A 25,303-nucleotide genomic window follows, 5' to 3' on the forward strand; every position below is an offset into this window, starting at 1 on the left:
CTGCCATGTGTTGTTTTGTTTTTTTTCCTGTGGATGAGCTGTTTCTATAGAAACGATAACGTACGGTCTCTCCATGTGTAGTTGATGAGGAAGGTGTTGGGGACTCACCTGGGACACAGTGCAATCTACACTATGTGTCGCATCATGGAGGAAAGGTTTGTTCATCAAAAATAGACCTTTTCTCGAGCTGACGTCCACGTGACGCTCACACACTCTTGTTTTGAATGACTTTTCAGGGCGTATACGGAGGACGCTGCTCTGCTGAGAGGAGCTGTGTTTTTTGTCGGCATGGCACTGTGGGGAGCTCACAGACTCCCTACTCTTAAAAACACACCCACGCTGGTGCTGCCCTCATTCTACAAGGTGTGTGTGTGTGAGAGAGAGAGAGAGAGTGAAGCAATTTTTGTACACTGTCTGAGTGCATTATGACCGTTCCATTTACTCACCACATCAAAACACAATGACCACTAAAGCGTGCCGTTGGAAGAACAAATCTATGTTTTAGCATTTATATAGGTTTGTAGCGTTACCTAGAACATGACCTTTGACCCCCTCTCTGACCGAAGGCCATGAACTGCGCTAACGAGGTGGTGTCCTACGAGATCGTCCTGTCCATCACACGGCTGATAAAGAAGTACGGCAAAGAGCTGCAGATCGTCACCTGGGACATACTGCTGGCCATCATAGAGAGGCTTCTGCAGCAGATACAGGTAACACACACACACACACACACACACGGTTGGGTACAGTAAACCTGGCACATTCCTTTTTTTTCCAGTTAATAATTGTTATTGTTGAAATGTATTTATTGTGTGTGTGTGTGTAGAGCGCAGGTAGTCCTGAGATGAAGGCGATTGTGTTTGAGTTGTTGACTACGGTGGAAGAGCTGTACGAACAGAACGACTACCACGGATCCACAGAGCGCTTCTTCAGCCTGGTGGAAAAATGTGCAGAAAAACGACCGGTCAGAGACACACACACACACACACACACACACACACACAGAGACACAAAGCGAGTCAGTTATTCATTGTCTGTCATTTAGGTGCTCCCCCAATTGCTTTGTCTGTCACTCAGTTTTTTGGTGTCTCTGTGTGTGTGTGTGTGTGTGTGTGTGTGTGTGTGTGTGATAGGATGCGTCAGTGCTGACTCTGATTTCATACCGAGCTCAGTCCATTCATCCTGCTAAAGACGGCTGGATCCACCAGAGCCTCCATCGCCTTATGGAAAAATTCTTCAGGTCTGCCCGAGTAACTTGGCGTCTGTCAATCAATTATGCTCATTAGCATATTAGACCACACCCACTCTAAGCTCTATGCCTGTTTTTTGATCAGTGTTTAACTCTCAACATTTGTAACTTATTTCCAACATTTTAATTTGTCTCCTGAGGTACACTAAGTCTCTCTCTCTCTCTCTCTCTCTCTCTCTCTCTCGTTGTTGTTTTTTTTAGGAACGAGACACGCAGCGTGATCAGAATCAAAGTGCTGCACATCCTTTCCTTTGTCCTCAGCACCAACAGGCAGCTCTATGAGGTTCAGAAAGAAACCTTTTCCTTCTCGTATTCTGAAGCCCATCACACTCCACCACAGTCCTCATCATCCATGCTGCATTATTACGCATTTAAACTCTTTAAACTCTTTTTTTTTCCCTCCTGTGATGCAGGAGGAGCTGATTGAGGTGGTGGTGCTGCCACAGTTGGGACAGATCGCAGAGGACCGTGACCAGTCTGTGCGTAAACAGGCCACACAGCTGCTGGTGGATCTCGCTGAGGGCTGCAACACACACCATTTCAACAGCCTGCTCGACATCATCGAGAAGGTCTCTCTCTCTCTCTCTCTCTCTCTTTCCCTCAGTCATACACACAAGTTCAGGATTCTGATTGGTCAGAAGATGTTGATTTAATACTAAATGTTTTATAGTAACAGCTTACTCAGGTACGTGCGTGTGTCCACGTGTGTCCTGTAGGTGGCAAGTCGTCCGTTATCATGCTCTGTAGATGGAGAGAGAGAGCTCTCAGCTGACTCACCCATGGAGGATGTCAAAACTGCCATATTGGGGCTACTTGAGATCTTGCAGGTACACACACACACACACACTCTCTCTCACACACACACACACACACACACACACACACTCTCTCTCTTTTGCACACACATACACTCTCTCTCACACACACACACTCACACACACTCTCTCTCTCACACACTTACACACACTCTCTCTCACACACACACACACGTACACACACTCTCACACACTTACATACACTCTCTCTCACAGACACAAACACACACGCATACACACTCTCTCTCTCACACACTTACACACACTCTCACACACACACACGTACACACACTCACTCTCACACACTTACATACACTCTCTCACAGACACAAACACACACATACACACTCTCTCTCTCACACACACACACACACACTCTCTTTCTCACATGCGCACACACACACACAAGCAGCATTAAAAATGGTCTAAATACCTCTAACATTTATCACTGTTTTGAAATCAGGGTTTATCTTCTCTCTCTCTCTCTCTCTCTCTCTCTCTCTCTCTCTCTCCCCCCCACTGTTGTCTTATGTCACTGTTTCTGTTTTTCACTGTATATTGGTTTTGTTTTCTCTCTCTCTCTCTCTCTGTGTGTGTGCGTGAGCAGAGTAAGCTGTACAGTCTACCAGCTAGTCACGCGAGTCGAGTGTACGAGTTGCTGATCACTCATCTACAGCTTCACTACAAAAACAAGTATTGCTCTGCCCTCGCCAGTTCTGTACGCCTACAGGTCAGAGGTCATGGGGTCACACATCATGTGCAACTCTTAAATTGTTTTTTTTTTTTTTTTTGGCAACACTTGTGGTTTCCTTTCTCAGGTGTTTGATTTCTTGTTGCTGATGAGAGCGGATTCACTGCACCGTTTGGGCGTGCCCAATAAAGATGGAGTCCTGCGCTTTAGCCCCTACTGCTACTGTGATGTGGGGTAAACACACACACACACACACCCCATAATATAGTTCTACACCAATAGCTCCTGCTTTGTTTTCTCAGTCTCACGGTCACTTTGTTGTGTGTGTGTGTGTCTGTGTGTGCGCGCGTTCACGTGTTCCATTTTCCAGTGGGACGGAGAAGAGAGAGGCGGAGAAAAAGCCAGCAGGAACTGTCTCCTCACCAACAGGAAGTCCCGCCCCTGCGGCTCCACCCACCTCCATCCGTACAGCCTGCCTGCCGTACAACCTCGCTTTCAACGTGCTGCTTCAGTGTTTGAAAATGGTATAGACACACACACACACAATAACGTTAATGCGGAATTTGGTGTTATTTGTTTGTGTTTTTCTTTGTTTATGTGTTTATTTTTTATAGGAAACAGACTGGAAGGTTCTTAAGTTGGTGTTGGATAAAATGCCATGGACGCTGCAGTATAAAGTTTTACTCCTCACGTCACCATGTAGCGTAGATCAGTTGTGCTCCACACTCTGTTCCATGGTACACACACACACACAGAACATACGTTTATGCGTGACTGTACGTTACACTTGTATCCTCAGTAAAAGTGTGTGTGTGTGTGTGTGTGTGTGTGTGTGTCTAGGTGACGGATCGTCTGATCTCAGAGAGGTTAAAACGAACTCCAGATGGTTTCTCTCGCACTGAAGTCCAGCTGGCTGTGGTTCCTGTTCTGACGGCACTCACATCCTATCACAGTTACTTAGAACAGTCCAGACAGGTAACACACGTGTACATACAGTTGAGGCCAAAATTATTAGCCCCCTTATGAAATTAGACAAAACTCTTGATTTCTCCATGGAAATGACCATTAACAACAAGTGTTTTATAGTGTGTTTGTTTCCAAAATAACAAAGACAAAATCTCCACTAAGTTTGATTAGGATATTTAATTGAAATAGTGAGTTGAAACAAGAAAGGGCAAAAATGAAACGTCCAAAATTATTAGCCCCCGGTCATTAATAGTCAATAGTGAACCCTTTCTGAGCCACAACTGACAACAACCTCTTAGAGTAGTTCTTTACTAGGTTGGCACAGGTTTCCTGAGGGATTTTAGCCCATTCTTCCATTGCAAATTGCTCCAGCTGGTCCAAATTACGTGGTTTCCGAGCATGGACATTCACTTTGAGCACTCGCCACAGATTCTCAATAGGATTGAGGTCTGGGCTCTGTGCGGGCCACTCCAGGACCTTTGTTTTGGTATCCTTCAGGAACTGTTGGACCAATTTCGATGTATGCTTTGGGTCATTGTCTTGTTGGAAGACCCAGCGACGACCTAAGGCTAGACTACGAGCAGATTTCTGCATATTATCCCTCAAAATGTCAACATAATTTTCTTTTTTCATGATGCCATGCACCCGAACAAGGCTCCCTGTGCCTGAAGCTGCAAAACAGCCCCACAGCATGATGCTCCCACCACCATGTTTAACTGTGGGAACTGTGTTCTTAGGGTTGAAGGCCTCACCCTTTCTTCGCCAAACATAAGCAACATCCATGTGCCCAAACAGTTCCAGTTTAGTCTCATCAGACCAAAGCACAGACTCCCAAAACTCATCTTTACCTTTCAAATGTTCACGGGCAAACCTCAGTCTAGCTGTGATGTGCCGCTGTTTGAGTAAAGGGGTTCTTCTGGGACGATGGCCCTGAAGCCCACCACGATGAAGAGCCCTCACAACTGTGTTCCTTGAAACATCAACTCCAGAAGAGGCCAGGTCAGCAACAATCATCTTGGCAGATGTCTGGGGCATCTTGCTGATATCTCTGACTATTTTCCTCTCCAGGGTTCTTGAAATCTTGCGCTTACGACCACGCCCAGGTTTGTTTCTTACAGAATTTGTCTCCTTGTACTTGGCAATGATGCAACGTACGGCGGTTCTAGACACTGTGAAAAGCTTGGAAATGGCAGTATAGCCTTCCCCCTTATCATGAGCCTCCACTATCTTCTTTCTGAGCTCAAGACTGATTTCCTTTGTCTTTGGCATGGTGAGTAAAAGTAGTCTCTCCCAATAATGTGTTCAAGTGCCCTGTTCCTTGGAGTCCTTTAATGCTGATTGAATGCCCAGGTGTTGTTAGGAAGCCAATTGACTGCACAGGTGTGGTTTGAAAGCTGATTGATTAATTAGGTGTGTTTTGAAAGCTGATTGATTAATTGGGTGTGTTTTGAAAGCAAATATTCACAAGGGGCTAATATTTTTGACCACCCCATTTTCACTATATTTGATTATAAAGCAAGCCTAAAAATGTATTTTATATTCCAAAATGTACCAAAAGCTACTAAATAGCACTGGTGAATGTTTGATTATATCAAGTTTTATCAATGCTGCAAACATTGGAAAGATCTTTAGGAAAATGTTCCAAAATTCCTGGGGGGAATTTTGGCCTCAACTGTACACACACACAAATACACACACACATACACACATTCAGTGTTTTGCCTTTTCTGCTGATATTAAACATGCTGCCAAACTGTAGCCATGGCAACGTTATTCCTGGCAAATTAGACAGCTTTATCATTCGGTGATCAAAGAATGATTTGTATAACTTCTTTTGTAAACACTCTCTCTCTCTCTCTTTGTCTCTCTCTCTCTCTCTTTGTCTCTCTGTCTCTCTCTTTGTCTCTCTGTCTCTCTCTCTCTCTCTCTCTCTCTCTCTGTCTCTCTCTCTCTCTGTCTCCCTCTCCCTCACTTACCCTCTCTCCCTCTCTCCCCCTCTACCTCTCCCCCCATCTCCCCCCTCAGAGGGAGCTGGTGCAGTGTTTGGAGACGGGTCTGATCTACCGCTGTGCTAAGCAGTGTGTCGTGGCTCTGACCATGTGTACAGTGGAGATGCCTGACATCATGATCAAACTGCTGCCCGCCCTCATCGTCAAGCTCACCCACATCTCGGCAACCGTCACCATGGCGTCACCCATGCTGGAGTTCCTGTCCAGTGAGTGATGAGTCACACAGCCATTCATGTGTGTGGAAAGATCTATCACACAGTTTATATAAATCTCTCTCTCTCTCACTAGCACTGGTCAGGCTGCCTCACCTGTACGCTAACTTTGTAGCCGAGCAGTACGTCAGTGTCTTTGCCATCTCGCTGCCCTACACCAACCCCTCTAAGTGAGTCCCACCTCACACACACACACACACCCCTCTTGCACTCTTGCCAGCACTACACACACTAACAGTTATGGACCTCTCTCTCTCTCTCTGTCTCTGTCTCTCTGTGTGTGTGTCTCTCTCTCTTTGTCTCTCTCTCTCACTCTCTCTGTCTCTGTCACTCTCTCTGTCTCTCTGTCTCTCTCTCTCTCTCTCTCTCTCTCTTTCTCTCTTTCTGTGTGTCTCTCTCTGTGTCTGTCTCTCTCCCTCTCTCTGTGTGTCTGTCTCTGTCTCTCTCTGTGTCTCTCTCTGTGTCTCTCTCTCTCTCTCTCTCTAGGTTTAATCAGTACATCGTGTCTCTCGCCCACCATGTAATTGCCATGTGGTTCATCCGCTGCAGGATGCCTTTCAGGAAAGACTTTGTGCAGTACATCACTAAGGTGTGTGTGTGTAAGAGATGATGATGATGATGCTGCTGTTTTAGGTTTAAGGTTTTATATGGCGTCTCTCTGTCTGTCTCTCTAAACACACACACAGGGTCTCCGCTCAAATGCTCTGCTTCCGTTCGATGACACACACGAGCAGAGCAGTTTTCGGGCACGCAGCACCAGTCTGAACGAGAGGCCGAAGAGGTACACACACACACACACACACACACACACTCTCTGTAAGAAACATTGTAAATAGGTTTTCTATCCTAAAGTTAGGTTAATTGAATGTCTGTGACGATGGTAACGTTAACGACCGTGTTGAAAGTATGATATCATATTGTCATTAATTGCAGCACAGATCATTTGTTTTTTGGTTTCTTTATACACTCATCTGTCTGACATGCTTCATCTGTCTCCAGATTCTCCTCTTTTCTGTTTCTCCTCAGTCATTTTATTTAAAAAAACAAACAAAAACATAAACACATGAAACCACACACTGTGTTTTTCAGACTGACATCCACAACTTTAAGGTAGCTATAAATGGGTAAAAGGTCTGTGGTGTAAGAGGGATGGTAACTGTAGCTCACCATTCATTCACTTCACCTCACCGATGATTATATCTCAATACCATTTCTCCACAAGGAGGACCCTCACCAGCCAATCAGGACAGAGCATCCTCCATTCCTTAACGAGACGGTGTTTAAATCCTTTTCCCCGGAATTGACAGTTTTAGTCTCTCTGTAAAGTCTGGAATACAGTGTATGTATATACTGTCAGTCTCGTCCCTGATCACACTGAATAGTCACGATTTTAACCACGTGTGCGTGTTGGTGGCGTTTGTAAACGCTCCTCGCCCCTGAGTTTGGATCCTGATGGCTGTCAGTCAAATGCTTTTCAAAGTCCAGAGTGTCTCTCTGTTCTAATGGAAGTCCGTTAATAAAGACCCACATGGAAACATAATTATAAACAGATCTCTGCCCTTCTCTCTCTGAACATTCTTTTTTTTTTCCCCCTCTGCGAGTCGTCTCTTTCTCTCTCGCTTTTTACTTTTCTCTCTTTTCCCACCACAGCCGTCGAGAGAACGGCCGCTTCCCGTCCCCGCCGAGTAGCTGTAAAATCTCTCTGATCATTTTAACACGAAACGTCTCCATTGTTACATAAGCGCCATCACAGTAACCATAGCAACCCGTAGCGACAAAGCCGCTGGTAACTAGAAGCCTCACAGATCCCGTGTCTTAACATTCCTCTCCATCCATGTGCTTTTATTTTTGTTTGTCTGTTCCTGGTGGAGTTGGAACAAGAGGAATGAAAGGAATCTCCTTCTGAGTTTGACTACAGTGCGTCAGAGCTAATGAGATAATGTAGAGCAGAACGGGGGGAGAGAGAGGGAGGGAGAGAGACGGAGGGAGAGAGACGGAGACAGACGGACGGAGAGAGACGGAGAGAGACGGAGACAGACGGACGGAGAGAGACGGAGACAGACGGACGGAGAGAGACGGAGACAGACGGACGGAGAGAGACAGAGAGGACTCTTGACAGACAGACAGAAAGATGGAGACAGGACTACAGAGCGATAGACAGAACTCTACATGCTGTGATGGTGAGGTGTTGGTGAGGAAGGTGACGGCCATGTGAGTCATCAGCACAGCGTCGTGGCTCAGAGTGACCGAGGAGGCGGACAGATGAGACGCAGCACCTGATTTCCTTTGTTCTAACTCCACAACTTACTATCACTTCCTAATGAATCATGTGTTTTTGTTTTCTTTGCTGCATCTGTTACTTCTTCAAACACACACACACACACACACACACACACACACACACACACACACACACACACACACACACACGGCTCTTACTGTGACCTTGTGCTGTACTGTTGATTTTTTTTTTTTTTTTAAATAATGATCATTGCTGAATCTGCCTTCTCTTCCCTTGTAGATTTCTGCATTCTGTTATTAATAGATTCTTTTTTTAATGCCTGAATTTCTTTTTATTTATTTATTTATTTTTAAAGAAAGTACTTTATGCCCTGTTGTGTGTTTATCTTTGTGTTTTCTCTCTTTCTAGTTTTCTTTCCTCTTTTTTCTACACATTTCCTGTCTCCTTTGTTTAGTCTGCGCTGCTGACCAAGTTTACTTTTTTATTGTTTCTCTTTTACTTTCTTGTTTGGCTCCTCCCCACTCCTCCGATTGGGCCGTGCGGTGGGTGTGGTTTCGGGGGTCAACGACGCTGCTGGTCCCTGTCCTTTGATTGGCTGCCTCCACCTTCTTCACCGTTGACCTTGACTTTGTCGTGGACCATTCCGACGTTGCCCCAAAAAAACGTCCGATCCAATCCAACCTACCCCTCACCTGCCCCACGCCCCTTCCTGAAAACTGTGGCCATGCCCCTTTTCTGACAGTCTGAGAACTGCCAAAGTGGCGAAGCAGAGCCAGAGCGCTAACTCCCCTGTTAAAGAGCTGAAAGATCTGTCAGCCATGGACGCCTTCCGTTCCCGAAGCATCAGCGTTTCCGAGCACGCGGTGCGCAGGTAGAGCATTCTGGGTAATCACCGTAAACAAACAACTAAAATCACTTCCTTTCCACAGAAATCCAGTTCTTTTTTGCTGCCTTTCCTTCTTTGTGAATGAGTTCTTTATGGGTTACGGGAGGGGCTTGGAATGAAGTGGAATGGGGTTCGGGGGTCATCGCCATGGGATGTGGTTCCTGTGGATGAATATCATGGGGTGGGATGGATGCATGTTGGAGGAGGCTTTGTTTCTCTTGTTTTTTTAACTGCATGCGCTTAGTAATGATTTACATTGACGTGGCTTCCTGTTGGCCCGAAACATCGTGTTTTTTTTGTTTTTTTTTTCTTCTTTTTCTTTTTCTTTTATGCTGTTTTTTCCCCCTTTGCTTATTTCGTGTGTCTGTATTATTTCACATTGTTTTTTTATCCTGGCTAACTGACGAACGTACGAAACGGTCCAGCCGCACACAGGAGGCATGCACAGCGAACAGTGGGCGGGGCACTTCACTGACTGACAGCCGTGCTTTACACACAAAAAAAAAGTCTTTACAAAACCAAAACAGAGCGACGATTACAGGGTCGAATCACGCGCACTTCCTGCCGCTATAACACTCCACCCCGCTATGCCTGCTGCCTGTCTCTGGCTCTGTTTGTTTTTCCTTCATCACTGATTTTCATCCGAAACCTTTCCACTGCCATAAAACACACCAGTCACGTGTTCTGTTCTCGGAGCAAGGTAAAGTATCTGGTGTTCAGTTTCCCATTTATTTATTTATTCTGTTCTAATCCAAGCAGATTCAACATCATGACCATGTCGGTTTATTTCGATACGGGGTTTTGTCTGATTTAAATGGACGATTCTTTTTTTTTTGAGACTTTACCGAAAATGTTTCACCAGCCGCTCCGCTCTCTTCCTCCCGCTCGGTTTTCCTTAAAAATACTTAAATAAATAAACGCGTTTCGACCCGTAATCAGCTTCCAGACTCTAAATAACGTCGCAGCTAACGGACTAGGATCGTGACCGAAAATCTAAAATCAGCACAATGCATCGAGTTCGTCAGTGTGACCTACAGGGGGCAGTGTGGCATCAGGCAATAAAGTCAGAGCTGCCATACACAGAGGGAAGGGAAAGAAAAACCCTCACCGTGTCCTCAAGGTCAATAAAACTCTGCCCCGATGTGCTCCGACAAAATGAGACGAAGCAGGTTTCATGTGTTTTATTTACCCCAAGTCAAACCCCAGGGGTTAAAAAAATAGCATCTTACAGTGGACAGAAATCTTTTGATATTTAATTCAAATTCTCAAATAAATATAATTTTTTTTACCGATTATATAGTTAAATGGTTGTTTAAACGTTAAAGAAAATAAATAAATGTGCTCTCGATCTCGAGTTTGTCTTAGAAAAAGGTTCCAGAAAAGGTTCTTGGAGGAATTTATTTTTAAACATTGATTTCTTTGTTGTTGCTGTTGTTGCTCACGACTGAGAACTGAAGCAGAACTGAAGCTCTCAAACATAATGTACAAACAGTGTGTTGGATTCGTGATTGCTCAGGAAACAGTTAATGTCTATCATTTTCCGCCTCTGAATCGATACTCTGAGGCTGTTCTTTGTGTTTCTTTGTGTCTCTGCATTTCACGACTGCTGTTATTTTTATGCGGCAACAAAAAGACTTGCGTTATAATCGTACCCCAGCCGCGTGTGTGTGTGGATGCCGCTGCATCATCTTCCTGACTAAAGATAAAAAATAATTGAATTCCCAAACTCAGCCTGAAACCGGAGAGATATTACACTTCCTGTCTCTCTCACACAATGTGAAATCGTTGACACACTATTCCGACAGCGAGCGAGCGAGCGAGTGGTGAAACATTATCTGTTTGTTATTGTGACGAACAAATGATGACACAGTGTGTGAGAGTGCGTTAGATTGTCGATCTATTAGCGGAGGATGGCACCGCCCGAGCAGACATCACGGTCTCCCTCCAGCAGGCACACCGAGCTGGAGGTCGCGAGCAGGACGAGGAGACGGGATCGAAAACCTTTTCTTTCTGTAGTTAAAACTTCTGGAGAAACCTTTTATTTATTTAATTTTATTTTTTAAGTTTCTTCCATGAGGTAAAAAAACAAAAAGCACAAAAAACCTGTGCTGTCTGCTCGGTCCGCTCACTGTGGTGAGTGATGATGGAATCCATGGAACAAAAGCTGGGACTTGTGTTTAGCTGACCTTTAGTTTCGTTATAGAACGAAATCGTTTATTGAAATCATGTTTTCGAGGTTTTTTTTTTTTTTGCCCACAGGTTTGTCTGCTCTAGAACGATCAAGACAAGAGGTCGCATTGGGAAAGTTCTACGTACATAACTGGCAGACACTTGTATAAATTATATAATATATTTATATATACTATAATAAAATATTATTTTAAAATTTTATAGTGATACGTCAACATGTTAAAATGCGCTCTTATGTGCGCGTTTATTAATTTTCCTTTTTTTTCCTTCTGCAACACTTTTTTTTTTTTAATCAACAAGAAAAAGTCCCAGCTTTCGTTTGAGTGAACAGTTAGTGAACAATAAACCTGCATGGTTGTAGAGAAGCGTGTGTGTGTGTGTGTGTGTGTGGTCAATGTGCCTTCATTTGCTGATTCGATGTCGGCTGAAATCAACAACAGATTTAAATATATAGATTTTAATAACGATTGAAATGGAAATCGGCTCCACATGAAGAAAGACTCAGATTTCAGCTTGTGTTGAATCTTCAGACCGATTTAACGTTTCACCTTTGACGTGTGTGTGTGTGTGTGTGTAGGATGCAGACGTCTACCACTACGTGCAGTCTGGGCTCCGCAGACGAAAACGCTGTAATGCAGGCAGACGACGCGCTGAAGACGGTTCACCTGGAGCTCACAGAGACTTGCCTGGACATGATGGCCCGCTATGTCTTCTCTAACTTCTCCGCCTTGCCCAAGAGGTGTCTGTGTGTGTGTGTCTGTGTGTGTGTGTGTGTGTGTGTCTGTGTGTGTGTGTGTGTGTGTGTGTGTGTGTGTCTGTCTGTGTGTGTGTCTGTCTGTGTGTGTGTGTCTGTCTGTGTGTGTGTGTCTGTCTGTGTGTGTGTGTCTGTCTGTGTGTGTGTGTCTGTCTGTGTGTGTGTGTCTGTCTGTGTGTGTGTGTCTGTCTGTCTGTGTGTGTCTGTCTGTGTGTGTGTGTCTGTCTGTGTGTGTGTGTCTGTCTGTGTGTCTGTGTGTGTCTGTCTGTCTGTGTGTGTGTGTGTCTGTCTGTGTGTGTGTCTGTCTGTGTGTGTGTCTGTCTGTGTGTGTGTCTGTCTGTGTGTGTCTGTCTGTCTGTCTGTGTGTGTCTGTCTGTGTGTGTCTGTGTGTCTGTCTGTGTGTGTGTCTGTCTGTGTGTGTGTCTGTCTGTCTGTCTGTGTGTGTGTGTGTCTGTCTGTGTGTGTGTCTGTCTGTCTGTCTGTGTGTGTGTCTGTCTGTGTGTGTGTGTCTGTCTGTGTGTGTGTGTCTGTCTGTCTGTGTGTGTGTGTCTGTCTGTCTGTGTGTGTGTCTGTGTGTGTCTGTCTGTGTGTCTGTGTGTCTGTCTGTCTGTGTGTGTGTCTGTCTGTGTGTCTGTGTGTGTGTCTGTCTGTGTGTGTGTCTGTCTGTGTGTGTGTCTGTCTGTGTGTGTGTGTCTGTCTGTGTGTGTGTGTCTGTCTGTCTGTGTGTGTCTGTCTGTGTGTGTGTGTCTGTCTGTGTGTGTGTGTCTGTCTGTGTGTCTGTGTGTGTCTGTCTGTCTGTGTGTGTGTCTGTCTGTCTGTGTGTGTGTCTGTCTGTGTGTGTGTCTGTCTGTGTGTGTGTCTGTCTGTGTGTGTGTCTGTCTGTGTGTGTCTGTCTGTCTGTCTGTGTGTGTCTGTCTGTGTGTGTGTCTGTCTGTGTGTGTGTCTGTCTGTGTGTGTGTCTGTCTGTGTGTGTCTGTGTGTCTGTCTGTGTGTGTGTCTGTCTGTGTGTGTGTCTGTCTGTCTGTCTGTGTGTGTGTGTGTCTGTCTGTGTGTGTGTCTGTCTGTCTGTCTGTGTGTGTGTCTGTCTGTGTGTGTGTGTCTGTCTGTGTGTGTGTGTCTGTCTGTCTGTGTGTGTGTGTCTGTCTGTCTGTGTGTGTGTCTGTGTGTGTCTGTCTGTGTGTCTGTGTGTCTGTCTGTCTGTGTGTGTGTCTGTCTGTGTGTCTGTCTGTGTGTGTGTCTGTCTGTGTGTGTGTCTGTCTGTGTGTGTGTCTGTCTGTGTGTGTGTCTGTCTGTGTGTCTGTGTGTCTGTCTGTCTGTGTGTCTGTCTGTGTGTGTGTGTGTGAGAGAGACTAGTTGCAGTGTCTGATCGTGTGTCCTGGTGTTTCTGTAGGTCTCCCATCGCTGAGTTCCTATTGGCTGGTGGACCCAGCATGACCTGGTTGGTGGGTAACAAGCTGGTTACCATAACGACCAGCGGTGGCTCACGCACTCAGAACTTATTAGGCCTTGACACAGCAGAGAGACCAGGGGGAGGAGAGATGACCCGGTAACTAACACACACACACACACACACACACACACACACACACACACACATACACATGCGTGCACACGCAGTGAGAGATTACACGTGTGTGTGTGTGTGTGTGTGTTGTACCCTTTAGGTCAGACCCAACACTTCACACCAGACAAACGAAGGAAGCTCCAGCCAAACTGGAGTCTCAGTCCAGTCAACAGCTGAGCCGAGCTTCACGCATCAGAGTCCGCTCCATGTCCGGTAAAACGTGCAAACACACTAAAGTATTTTCTCAACGAGCATTTAAAGCGGATTAAAGACTTAATCTGAGTTTGAGGAATCTGGCAGACACTGAGGTTGAAAAGCGATCTGTGGGGTCCAAGCACCGGATGTAATAATGAGTGTGTGACCTTCAGCTCATCACATTTCAGCAGGCATCAGACATCATTAGCTTTTAACTACCATCACAAAGTGTTCATATCTAAAGACTTTTCTTCTGAGCTATTCGTAGCGTTATTTATCAAGAAAATTGCACTGGACCATTCAGGTTGACTCAGAGTGCAGATGTTCCATCACTGTTCATGTTGGGTTTCTCAACTTCCTCTTTTTATTTCTCTCTTTCTTTCCTCTGTCACACTGTGTGTGTGTGTGTGTCAGGTGGTCATGCTCTGCGTGCTGGAGCGGTGCAGAGTCTCAGCCCCCTGGTTTCTCCATCTGAGGGGGAATTTGGCTCTCCTCTGGAAGCTCTGAACTGTCCTCGTGGTGTAGAGGAACTCCCACAATCCTCCTCTTCCTCCTCACACGCGGCGCTGCCCCTCAGAGACAAGAGCGGCCTGGCCGAGTTCGTGCCCATGCTCACGCAAGGATGGGCTCAAATATTTATAAGGAGACCATCAGGTCAGAAATTGCACGTGTGTGTGTGTGTGTGTGTGTGTGTGTGTGTGTGTGTGTGTGATAGCAGAAGCGTCAGTGCTTTTTAACATGTTTGTGAATTTCTGTTGTAGGAAAATCTGTTAGAATCTTGGGAAAATCTTAATTATAGCCATTAACTTTTAGAAATTAAACATCTTTATATTATCATGTACCTCAAATGGAGAAATACGTTTTCTCACTTTCACTCCCTCTCTTTATCACTTTATCTGTCACACACACACGACCCCAGATCTCTCTCTCTTGCTTTTTCTTGCTTTACAGTTCTACATTAACATTTCCTCTTTTTCCTGTTTTGTCTGTTTCTGTGCTCTTTTTTTTATTTTATTTATTTATTTTTTTTGTTGACTCTCCTATTATATTTTTTCGTTATATCTGGTTGTGGGTGTGTGTGTGGGTGGATACGACACTTTTGCTGTGTGACCATGTGAGCGAGTATCTTTGTGGTTTTGTCTCTTTCAGTGTGACTGCGTTGTCTTGTGACTAACAAGATCATATGTTTTCTCCAGACATTTTAGTGAAGTCAGTAAAACGCAGCGCTAGACCATGACTTATGAAGGACATGTGCAGTAAATTTATATTAAATCCAGTCATGTCTCTTCTTCTTCTTCTTATTATTATTATTATTATTATTATAATTATTAGATAACAGGTCAGCAAGTCTCAATTCAAGCTAAAGTTCCTAGTGCATAGATCTAAAGGTACTGTTGGAGAAATTCCCAGATCACAAGAACAGACAATTCAAGATTAACCAATGTATAGCCAAATAAACTTGTCTGAACAGATAGACAAGAAGTACCAAATCAAACCTGAAGTGCAGATATACAAAATCCCACACCAAACCCCAAGTGCGGCCGGACTGGTCTCACACCAAACCCCAAGTGCGGCCGGACTGGTCTCACACCAAACCCCAAGTGCGGCCGGACTGGTCTCACACCAAACCCCAAGTGCGGCCGGACTGGTCTCACACCAAACCCCAAGTGCGGCCGGACTGGTCTCACACCAAACCCCAAGTGCGGCCGGACTGGTCTCACACCAAACCCCAAGTGCGGCCGGACTGGTCTCACACCAAACCCCAAGTGCGGCCGGACTGGTCTCACACCAAACCCCAAGTGCGGCCGGACTGGTCTCACACCAAACCCCAAGTGCGGCCGGACTGGTCTCACACCAAACCCCAAGTGCGGCCGGACTGGTCTCACACCAAACCCCAAGTGCGGCCGGACTAGTCTCACACCAAACCCCAAGTGCGGCCGGACTAGTCTCACACCAAACCCCAAGTGCGGCCGGACTAGTCTCACACCAAACCCCAAGTGCGGCCGGACTAGTCTCACACCAAACCCCAAGTGCGGCCGGACTAGTCTCACACCAAACCCCAAGTGCGGCCGGACTAGTCTCACACCAAACCCCAAGTGCGGCCGGACTAGTCTCACACCAAACCCCAAGTGCGGCCGGACTGGTCTCACACCAAACCCAACTTGTAAACTTGTACTCGATCAAACCTCAAGTAGTTCAACCCACCAACAAATCTAGACATGAAGATATACAAAATCCCAGAGAAACCCAGAATACCAAATCAATATCCAGTCTCAAATACAGGCAAGTACAAATCCCACAACAAGCCCCAGGTACAGCAAGTCAGGAATCAAGCCAGCGTGACCCTATCCTTAAAATAAATCAAGTGGAGAAAATATAACCGGAGGCGCACAATTTTAATTAGTTTAATTAGTGTTGATAAGGTCCAGTTAAGCGGTTAGACATGCTCATGCTTTTCAGAAATTCAGTGTGACGACTAAAACCTTCAAGCAAAAACCTTCCCTTTTATCCCAAATACGGTCGAACAGCCAAGGCACGTTTAGTGTCCGAAGATTTAATTGTTTGTTTATTTATATTTATTTTGCTTTAGACATAAGTGGAACTTTGTCATTAACTGGATTTCCTGGTAATTTCTCATTTTCAGTCCTGCTTTTAAACGTTTAGTGGTTGAGGCCTGAAGGTGGCCTAAAACTGTGATTCCAGTTGTCCACCATGGGTCACCCCATAATGATACAATGTTTAGATGGAGATTGAGTTTGTGAGTTTATTGAAGAATTGGATGCAGTTTAAAGCAGATGGAGGGATAAATCGAAATTTTATATCCAGAATTAATACAAGAACTTAAAAGGGACTATACAAGAAATCAGCAATCGTATGAATGAGTGCGAAATGATCGACCGATAAAGTGCTGTGTGTTTTTTGATTTTGTGTTTGCAGGAAACACCAGCTGGCTAATGTGTCTGGAGAATCCGCCGAGTCCGTTCTCCTCAGAGCTGGGAAACATGCCTCTGCAGGAGCTTTCTAGTGTCCTCATGGCTATGGATGGGGTAAGAGAACCCCAGACTGATGCTCCGTCTGCCTGTTCAGCTTCATCTGATGCCCCCAAGCATCATAACAAACCCAGCTTTATACAGCGCTCCAACACGGGTGAGGACGCACGTCACACACGCACCTCTCTCACCACAAGGGGCGCCAGTGTTAACCAAACAAATATATATTTAAAAAAAAACATACACAGAAATAATGTAATATGTTAAAAATCAAATTAAAAATTAAATTCATTACAGGTCTCTAAATTTGTCTGCTGTAAATGAATCAGGTGCCATTTTTTTTAGTTCATTAAAACTTTCCAGTTTTTGAGATTTAAGAGTTTCATGAAAATTAAAATCTTAAAATGTGAAATTGGTTTTTAATAAAAATACAAAATGAACAAAGGTGAGATTCTTATACACACAAAAAACAACTGGAAATACTGTGAAACTTCTTAAAATAAGAAACTGGTTAAGTCAAGAAAGTTTTTAAAATAATAACAACCTCCGAGTTTGAATAGAAAAAAACTGTAAAATCATAAACTTGTAGCAGCTTAAACAAGAAACTTACAAAATGGAAATCTCAAATGGGGGTGGGTTTAGTTTTAATATGTAATTCCAACTTATTACATTAAAAAAAAAGATCTTTGAAATTATGTAAATAAATAGGGGGGAAAAAAGTAAAATTTAAAATGTTAAATTTAAAATTAAATAAAATGGGAGAAAAAACAATAACAAAGTTATGGTTAAAAATTAGCAAATAATAATTTTAATAAATGTCAGTTGTAGAATGGAAGAAAAAGCGAGTTAAACCTAAATGAAAAGTACAACCACAAATGTTCTAAACTTTAAATGCTGAAGCCAGTCACAGAGATTCATGCGGAGACTGCTGTGGGTTTAATGCTTCGTTTTTCGCAAGTCCTCTTATCTGTGACGTCTCCTCGGGCGCTGAAAGCGTCGCCAAGAAAATGTTCGGGGGCCCCTTGTAGGTTTTTTTACTCCTGCTGTGTGTCGCAGGAATTACAAAACGTTCCGTAAAAGAAGCCCTTGACATTTCAGCTGTGAAAATTGCAGGCCAACATACAAGGTCGCTTCACCGCGGCTGTCGGCTGCCGTCTGTTTTCTCGCTACGTGTCTGTCGTCTTGTGGTAGAATGTTTAAATTGCGTTTTCATCCTAGTTTCTTTTTTTTTTGTTTGTTGGCTTGTATTTTTATTTTATTTTTTTTTGAAGTTGACTTGTTGTTGTATGTGTCGCTGCAGTGGGCTCTCTCTGCTTTCTCTCCTCCTCCTCCTCCGATCAGCCAGGCAGGTTACATAGGAGTATATCCTGGGCAGGTATATCTTACCTGTAACTTCATTATGAGTGTTTTTAACTTTAGATCTTTTTGCTATTAACACTACTCAATGTGAGAGAGAGAGAGAGAGAGAGAGAGAGAGAGAGAGAGAGAAAATGTCGTTACAGGTAAAACAATCCAGCCAACCAGAATTCGTGTCCAACTAACCAATAAGAATGAAAATGTAATCAGGTGATCGGCTGTTTCTCAACACCGGAACGGATTTGAAAATTTTGTTTTTCGCAAAGTTTTCTTGTATAAATTTTTTCACTATGCTAACCTTGTGTGTGCGTTTTATACCTCAGGAAATTAACGCTAGCTAGATATCTTTGCTTTGCTAACTATTACAGTTCCTCAAGGGTTCTTTGGATGGTTCATTTTTCTAGATTTCTACGGGAGAATTATCTGAAATCATCTCTAAGGTCCTCATTACACCTGGTCACGTCATGTGTTGTCTCTGATCCGATAGCTATCTGATTTGTTAAAACTGTTCCATTTACATTAGGCCACATAAATGCGTCTCGGCGAATCGGATATCGATCCGATCTTTCTACTCCCGCCCAAAATGCAAATATATTTTACCTCATTTCCGGGGTAATTGAAACAGAACACACTTTGGTGTGTGCTGTTTTCAGAACGCGATCATAAAGAAGACGAAAAAACTGGTTACGACGGTTATGCTACAAAAAACAGCGTTTACTGTTTGCTGCAATTTCGCTGGCAGCAGCAGCGCGTTTTAAGCCCCAACGAGACACCTGGGTGAAAGATCACCTGCGAGTGACGTACTTCTGTTTGGGAGGAGTATAGCGCTGACGTATGTGGCTTGAACAACCACATTCATTTACACCTGTCCAGTTTCATCTGAAACACGTCCCAGACCACCTCCTGAAGGGGTTTGTACCATCAGATTTATATCCGTCTACAAAACGTTTCGGAGGGCATTTAGACCTGGTCTTTTTACCATCGGGTAGATATCTGATCACAGAAAACACATGAAGTGACCAGGTGTAAAAAGCCCCTAAAAGGGCTTCCCCATGTTGTTTGCTTTGAATATTTAAATGTAGAAATGTAGATGTAGAATATTTAAAGATATAAACGTAACTTTGTTTGGAAGATTTTTTTAGTTCGTCAATTCTGCATCGTAGTTCCTTTGGTTCGTCATCTTAACCGTGTAAATCCGGTAGAACCCAAAGCGAGCGATTTAAATACATTTATAATTAGAATTATGTTAATTTTTCATCAGTTCATATCTCTAGAACCTACAGCTCTGTCCTTCGCTACAGTTTAGCAGCTCATGTCGGTGAGAGAAATGCCGCAACCCAAAACCGATGGCGCGTTTGCCTCGCTTTCATATTCGCACTCGTATCGATTCGAAACATAATTGCGCGCCTGTAAACCGGAACAAACCAGAACGTGCGTTGAGAAACATCCGTTAGTTTGGATCCTGATTTCTTCACCTTCTCTTTTCCCCAACATTCTATCACCGTTGTTGGAGAGCGTGAGTCGAAAAGGAGCGCTCGAGCTCAGACCTTGTTAATATAATCCATATCCGTACCCTCACATGTGGCCAATTAAAAAAAAGTTTCTTGTAGGGTTTAAACACGAAATATTCTTCAACCTGCAGAATCTTTTTCTTTCTGCTGATTTTGTATTCATTTTTATTTTAAGGCCCTTAAGCTATACAGCTCTTCTGACATTTATATTTCAGATGCTTCAAAACAAATAATCAAGGTCTGGTCTTGAAGCTGCTTGTAGCACTGAATGAAATCATATATATATATATATATATACACACACACACACACACACACACACACAGTATGGACAATGCATATATATTTGAAGCATTCATGTTGTAAGCATTTTTCTAAGGCATGTTTTGGACAAACAGAAATGTTTCAGAGCTCTTGTTGCTCATCTGTGGCTTTGTGTGTGTGTGTCTGTGTGCGATTTCTTCAATTAAACGTTTGTCTAATTTCCTCTAATTCCCAGTTTTTTTTTTTTTTTCCCCTAGACCTGTCTAGATTCTTTGAGGAACCTTACAACGCTTGTTTGTGTGTAGCACCAGAGTTTACTCCTTTGGCTTGGTCTTAACATAACAAAGACTCCTCTTTTCTTAAGGCCAACTTTCTTCTTTTTTTTTTTTTTTTTTTTGACTCCTCCCTTATACACAGACTCTGTGGTCGTGTTAGAAGAAGGCGGGCAGGGAAAGGCACCGGAGTCGGACCCGGAGTCGCCGCAGATGGAACTGGAGGGCGCGACATCGGAACCGATTTACATGAGCGCCGATATGTTCAAGCCTTCAAACACCATGCTGAGCAGGGTGAGTGTCCGCGCAGGGGGCGGGACTTAAACAGCAAGTGGGTGGAGATGAACAACCAAAAGACGGAACAGGAATCAATGAGGTTTTCCAATCAAATCCCTTCACATGGTTCCTGTCTGTATTGTGAGATTCACAGTTCATTGCATTGTTCGGAAGCAGGTAGGAAGCACCGTCAGAACCATCAGACAACACGGCAGACAAAGATCAGACACATGTTATTTGTGTCTCCGACAACCTGAATAGTATTTCAAATAAACCCTGTCTATCATTGTCAATGATATTTACTGCAACCTTCCAGGATGATCTCTGCAGTGAGAAATCTGAGCTCCAACGCCATCGATTTAAGTGCCAACTACCGCTAGACAACTTTCATTCCCAAATCATGCTTGACGCATTACATTAAACGAAACATTTGTCATGTTCTAAAGGTTCACTGCATCAAAACCTATTCAAACTTTAGCCGAAGGGTTCAAGAGTGGTGCAGCTGTCGAGGCGTTCGCTCAGTAATCTATAGGTTGCGAGTTCAAATCTCAATGTAGTGTTTAAGTGTAATTACACGAGCAACAATTCAAACTGAGGAAGAGGGCGGCTTTATGTGCTATTGGCACATAAAGCTATTGGCCGACAGATGAAGACTTAGATAACGGAGTAAGAACTGACTTTGAATAAATTGAATGAAAATTTTTTTTTTTTTATCATTATTATTTTTTTAAATTGCTTTGCTGTAGAATCGTCTTTGATGCGGCCAAATAGAAACGAGGAACGACGTAAGAGATTGGAAGATGTTGATCAGCAAATGTCAAGATGATTTACACGATATAACCAATAAAGCAGATCTCGGATATGAGACGCCGGGAGTAAACGAGGGAATAGATGGAAAACTGAGCTAAATCTCATTTCAGTCTGATTTTAGACGCATTACACTCCAGTCAACTTCAATTTATAAAGTCTTTATGGGGTTTGCTATGCCGTACTACCACAGAAGTAACTCCTACCTCCTGCAACCATTAAACATTGTGATTCGGAAAGATTAATACATTTACTTTCACCGCAAACAAAAGAATTATCTCTAAATGAAAGTCAATAAGAACCCGCTAAGAACTTTCTCGTTCCCCGTTATTTTCTGCAGTCCTCCTCAACCTCCAGTCAGGATGACAAGTCGACCCTCGAGGAGGTGAGTGAGGGAGGCATCCCGATTGACCAGCCCCCGTTGACCTTCTCCACTCCCGGAGCTCCAGACTCGGACTTGCCCTTTTCCCACTCGCAGACTCTGAACAAGTCCAGCTCCTCTCCAGAGCTCCAGACCCTGCCTGAGGCCTTTGCAAGAGCCACAGGCTCTGCGGTTGGAGCAGGAGATCTACCCTGGTCTAGGAGCCTGGTTGAAGGAAAAAATATGCAAGGTCAGGGTTTATCTGAAAGAGAAACCCTAGGAGAGGGAGAGAGTGTCGGTTCAGCAGGACCTCAGAGCCTGGGTGCCAGCGTATCCACATCATCTTCCACCTCCAAGATGAAGCTGGAGTTCCCGAGCGCCCAGCCAGGCTCCCTGTCACCTAGTGGACATCGGCCTCGCGGGCACACCATCTCTGTTTCTGCTCCCTCATCACGGAGAGAGAGGAAGTCTGACCGCGAGTCCTACCACAACCGAGCAGGCATGTCTAATTCTGAGAAGAGCTCCGGGCTGAGCCCAAGGTAAAACAGACTTGTAGAGTGTTTTGGATGAAATGCAGCTCTGAAATCAAATTCAGTTGGATGTTAATGATGATATCTTTCTGTTTGACCCAAAATTGAACCTGAACATCGTCTCACTACACTAGAAAATGTATATATTTTATATATATATGTATATATAGTTTTGGAACACACATGAAATAACAATACTTGGTTACACACCAAGAGAAAACGTGAGCAATAGAGTGTTTATTTTGAGATTTAAACATTTTAAGTTCTCCAAAGCATACAGAGAAAATGAAATTGGCTTCCGTGTGCTGGAGATCGCGCTGTCCTCAGACCGGGTTTCGTTCCATCGTCGTTTTGTCAATCCGGAAATATGGATTCCTCCCTCGTTGCCTTCATGCTAATGACGAATCATTTTTCTTTCCATAAATAACATCCCATCTACTGAACCAATCAAACAAACTACTTCATGTTGTTGCTAAATTATGTTCCGGTCTATTTAACGTTCTCCCTGTTATCATGTCTCAATTTGGTGGAAAATGAACCGGATCTCTGATTTGTAAACAATTTAAAATTGTAATCTGAATAAAATAAAACCCCAAACAAGCAGCTCTGGTTAACGCTGCATTGTTCTGTTGATGATATTTAGCAAAATTTAATTCAGTATTTTATCCTATCACAAAGATGCAAATGGTCCAGCCAGAAGGCTTTAGTTTTATCCTCTTCACCGAGGTTTATCACCCTGTTCTCCGACATCACAAAGCCTTTTTCTGCTAAACAGATTTTCTGGAATTACCCTCATCCGTCAGCATTACCTTCATGAAAAGTCTGCTCTAAATCCTCCTTTATATTCCTGCCCCACGTCTTCTAAATCGTTCTGAACAGAGCAGAGGCGCGATATTAATGTACGAGTCGAATCCGCCGCCTGTTTGTCGTCCTTCTTAATAAAATCCCGCAGCGGCGATGTCGAGATCGCGGGTTTGACGTACGCCGTAGCGAAAATAAACCTCTTTACTTCAAACAACGGCTGTTTTTCTAGCTGAACATTAGAGTTTGTTGGATGAAAGAATGGGATCGAATCTACTTGACCTCGATACGAAGCCGGAATAAATTCAGTGAAGCAGGATTTACTCTGAGCAGCTGCTGATTAAAGCCCATAACGGTAATATTGGACTTGTCACTCGAGTGGACTCTCTGTCTGCCAAGCAAAACTTTCCATGCTGCTAAAGTCTTAAGGATTTGCTCGGCTCTGTTACGGAGTTGAACCAGACGTCCGCTCTGTAATTACGCTCGATGTTGCAAGATAACTCGAGGGTTGTACGATCGAGACCGGAATTAGCTTGGTGTCGACTAACACGCGTGCTGTAATAAGCTAGCACGGTAATGACGTGAGGTCAGCAATCAACCCAGGTTAGGTTTCCAAAAGATTTCCAGAGCTAAATTCTGATACTTTGAACGTTCCACAGTTTAAACGTTCTCCTCTGACAGAGTGTTTGATTTAGCAACACGGTTCTTTGTGACTCTTTACATTTTACAGAAATTTCATGTTTTTGTTCACTGCTCCCCAATGTTTAACTCTTGAAAAATTCCTTCCTTGCCCCTTTTCCACCGAGGCAGTTTGAGTGCAGGTTCGGAGCCTAATTTAGAACCAGTTCTTTCTTTTTCGACCGCCAAAGCACCGGCTCTGAACCAGGAAAAGTGGTTCTTAAGTAGCACCAAAACGTTGCTGGTCTACACTTAAGAACTTGTGTTAGGGGCTGTGGGCGGGGCTGTGGGCGGGGCTACCATTAGCGCATTTGATAATGTACCTTAAGTATACTAATGTTTAATACACTTTTACTTTACTGTGATATGATACATTATCAGCACACATGATAGTAAGTAGCTACATGCTAAGGCTAACTTTTTTCTGTGTTAATGATAAAATAACGTTATGTACTTTCTCCATTACAACCTCCTTTTATACAGATTACATGGAGCTGCACGTACACGTTGGATTCGTCACGTTTGGGTGTTAATGTAGGTTCACAAAGCCATGAGCATTAACAGTAAAGCAACATCCTCCATTGTTGATGTGTTTGTGTTTGTCGCTGCTGCGCTAACGTTGCTCTGAACCAGCACCCGGTTCTTTTTGGTGGAAAAGGGGCACTTGATTGCTGCATATTAGGTCAAATATTAAAAGAAGGACAAGCAGCATTTATTGGGGGGAAAAAAAGGTTTTACTCATTTGTACATCGCTCAGGTTGGACGTTTACAGGACGACGCCGTATCCTGTGTAATATTAGTCTTGATCTTGATGTGACTTATTTTTAAGCTCTTCCTGTTTCCTATCTGTCTCTCCAGTTTTGTCTTCCTACAGCTTTACCATTCGCCCTTTTTTGGTAACGAGTCCAACAAGCCCCTCCTCCTGCCCAAATCAGAGGTCAGCCCTTTTTATTTCATTTTTTTTTTATAAATATCCGACACACAAACGTATGTGTTCGAGGTTAACAAAAGCTTCTTCATTGACAGCTAATCGATCGAGCAGTTAAAGTGCTGGATCAGATGCCGCCGTACGACACTCATAAGATAGGAGTGGTGTTCGTGGGACCTGGACAGGTACGAACACAACCCACACACAATATTCTGTTGATCGTGATGAGATGGACGTCATTTTTGGAGCAGCTCAGCTACCGTGAACATAACGTAGATCTTGTAGCACCGCTTAAAAGGAACGCTTTTAATTAATAAAGTAAAAAAATGAGGCAGTTAAAATGATTTGAAGGTCTTAATGACCGAAACAGAATGTAGTTATTTGCCTTCAAATGTGACGTGGTGCATCACAGCAGGAATAAACACTTCATAAAGGTCATAAATAAATAGGAATATGGCTATGGGAAATTTTTTCGTTCCGTTCTAGGCGAATAATGAGGTGGCGATCCTGTCGAACGAGTACGGGTCGAACCGTTACGCTCGGTTCCTGACTGGCCTCGGGAAACTCATCCACCTGAAGGACTGCGACCCGGACCAGATCTTCCTGGGAGGACTGGATCACGGACGCTACGCAGATGATGGAGAGTTCACCTACTGCTGGCACGATGACATCATGCAAGGTTGTGCATGCGTGAGAGCGCCCGGGGTGTGTGAGCGTGAGAGAGCGCCCGGGGTGTGTGAGCGTGAGAGAGCGCCC

General features: G+C 44.0%; 1 protein-coding gene across 2 annotated transcripts in view; it reads left to right on the forward strand.

The window, feature by feature from the left end:
• The window catches only part of tsc2 (TSC complex subunit 2), a 36,031-nt gene that overhangs the window by 7,360 nt on the left and 3,368 nt on the right, over positions 1 to 25,303 (forward strand). The window contains exons 9-36 of one of the 2 annotated variants that reach the window (XM_060860165.1): positions 82 to 155; positions 237 to 363; positions 567 to 710; positions 827 to 964; positions 1,134 to 1,240; positions 1,451 to 1,532; positions 1,663 to 1,818; positions 1,966 to 2,076; positions 2,672 to 2,794; positions 2,883 to 2,989; positions 3,126 to 3,279; positions 3,370 to 3,492; positions 3,596 to 3,730; positions 5,747 to 5,936; positions 6,019 to 6,112; positions 6,429 to 6,531; positions 6,629 to 6,723; positions 8,927 to 9,055; positions 11,838 to 11,999; positions 13,405 to 13,560; positions 13,679 to 13,791; positions 14,188 to 14,427; positions 16,711 to 16,920; positions 20,312 to 20,460; positions 21,590 to 22,149; positions 24,478 to 24,556; positions 24,646 to 24,732; positions 25,034 to 25,226. In XM_060860165.1, the coding sequence (XP_060716148.1) occupies positions 82 to 155; positions 237 to 363; positions 567 to 710; positions 827 to 964; positions 1,134 to 1,240; positions 1,451 to 1,532; positions 1,663 to 1,818; positions 1,966 to 2,076; positions 2,672 to 2,794; positions 2,883 to 2,989; positions 3,126 to 3,279; positions 3,370 to 3,492; positions 3,596 to 3,730; positions 5,747 to 5,936; positions 6,019 to 6,112; positions 6,429 to 6,531; positions 6,629 to 6,723; positions 8,927 to 9,055; positions 11,838 to 11,999; positions 13,405 to 13,560; positions 13,679 to 13,791; positions 14,188 to 14,427; positions 16,711 to 16,920; positions 20,312 to 20,460; positions 21,590 to 22,149; positions 24,478 to 24,556; positions 24,646 to 24,732; positions 25,034 to 25,226 (4,141 nt within the window). The remainder of the gene's footprint in view (positions 1 to 81; positions 156 to 236; positions 364 to 566; positions 711 to 826; positions 965 to 1,133; positions 1,241 to 1,450; positions 1,533 to 1,662; positions 1,819 to 1,965; positions 2,077 to 2,671; positions 2,795 to 2,882; positions 2,990 to 3,125; positions 3,280 to 3,369; positions 3,493 to 3,595; positions 3,731 to 5,746; positions 5,937 to 6,018; positions 6,113 to 6,428; positions 6,532 to 6,628; positions 6,724 to 8,926; positions 9,056 to 11,837; positions 12,000 to 13,404; positions 13,561 to 13,678; positions 13,792 to 14,187; positions 14,428 to 16,710; positions 16,921 to 20,311; positions 20,461 to 21,589; positions 22,150 to 24,477; positions 24,557 to 24,645; positions 24,733 to 25,033; positions 25,227 to 25,303) is intronic. The other variant, XM_060860166.1, reaches the window with a different exon arrangement.

This window comes from Tachysurus vachellii, chromosome 24, assembly GCF_030014155.1.
Source record: "Tachysurus vachellii isolate PV-2020 chromosome 24, HZAU_Pvac_v1, whole genome shotgun sequence".
Classification (NCBI taxonomy): domain Eukaryota; kingdom Metazoa; phylum Chordata; class Actinopteri; order Siluriformes; family Bagridae; genus Tachysurus; species Tachysurus vachellii.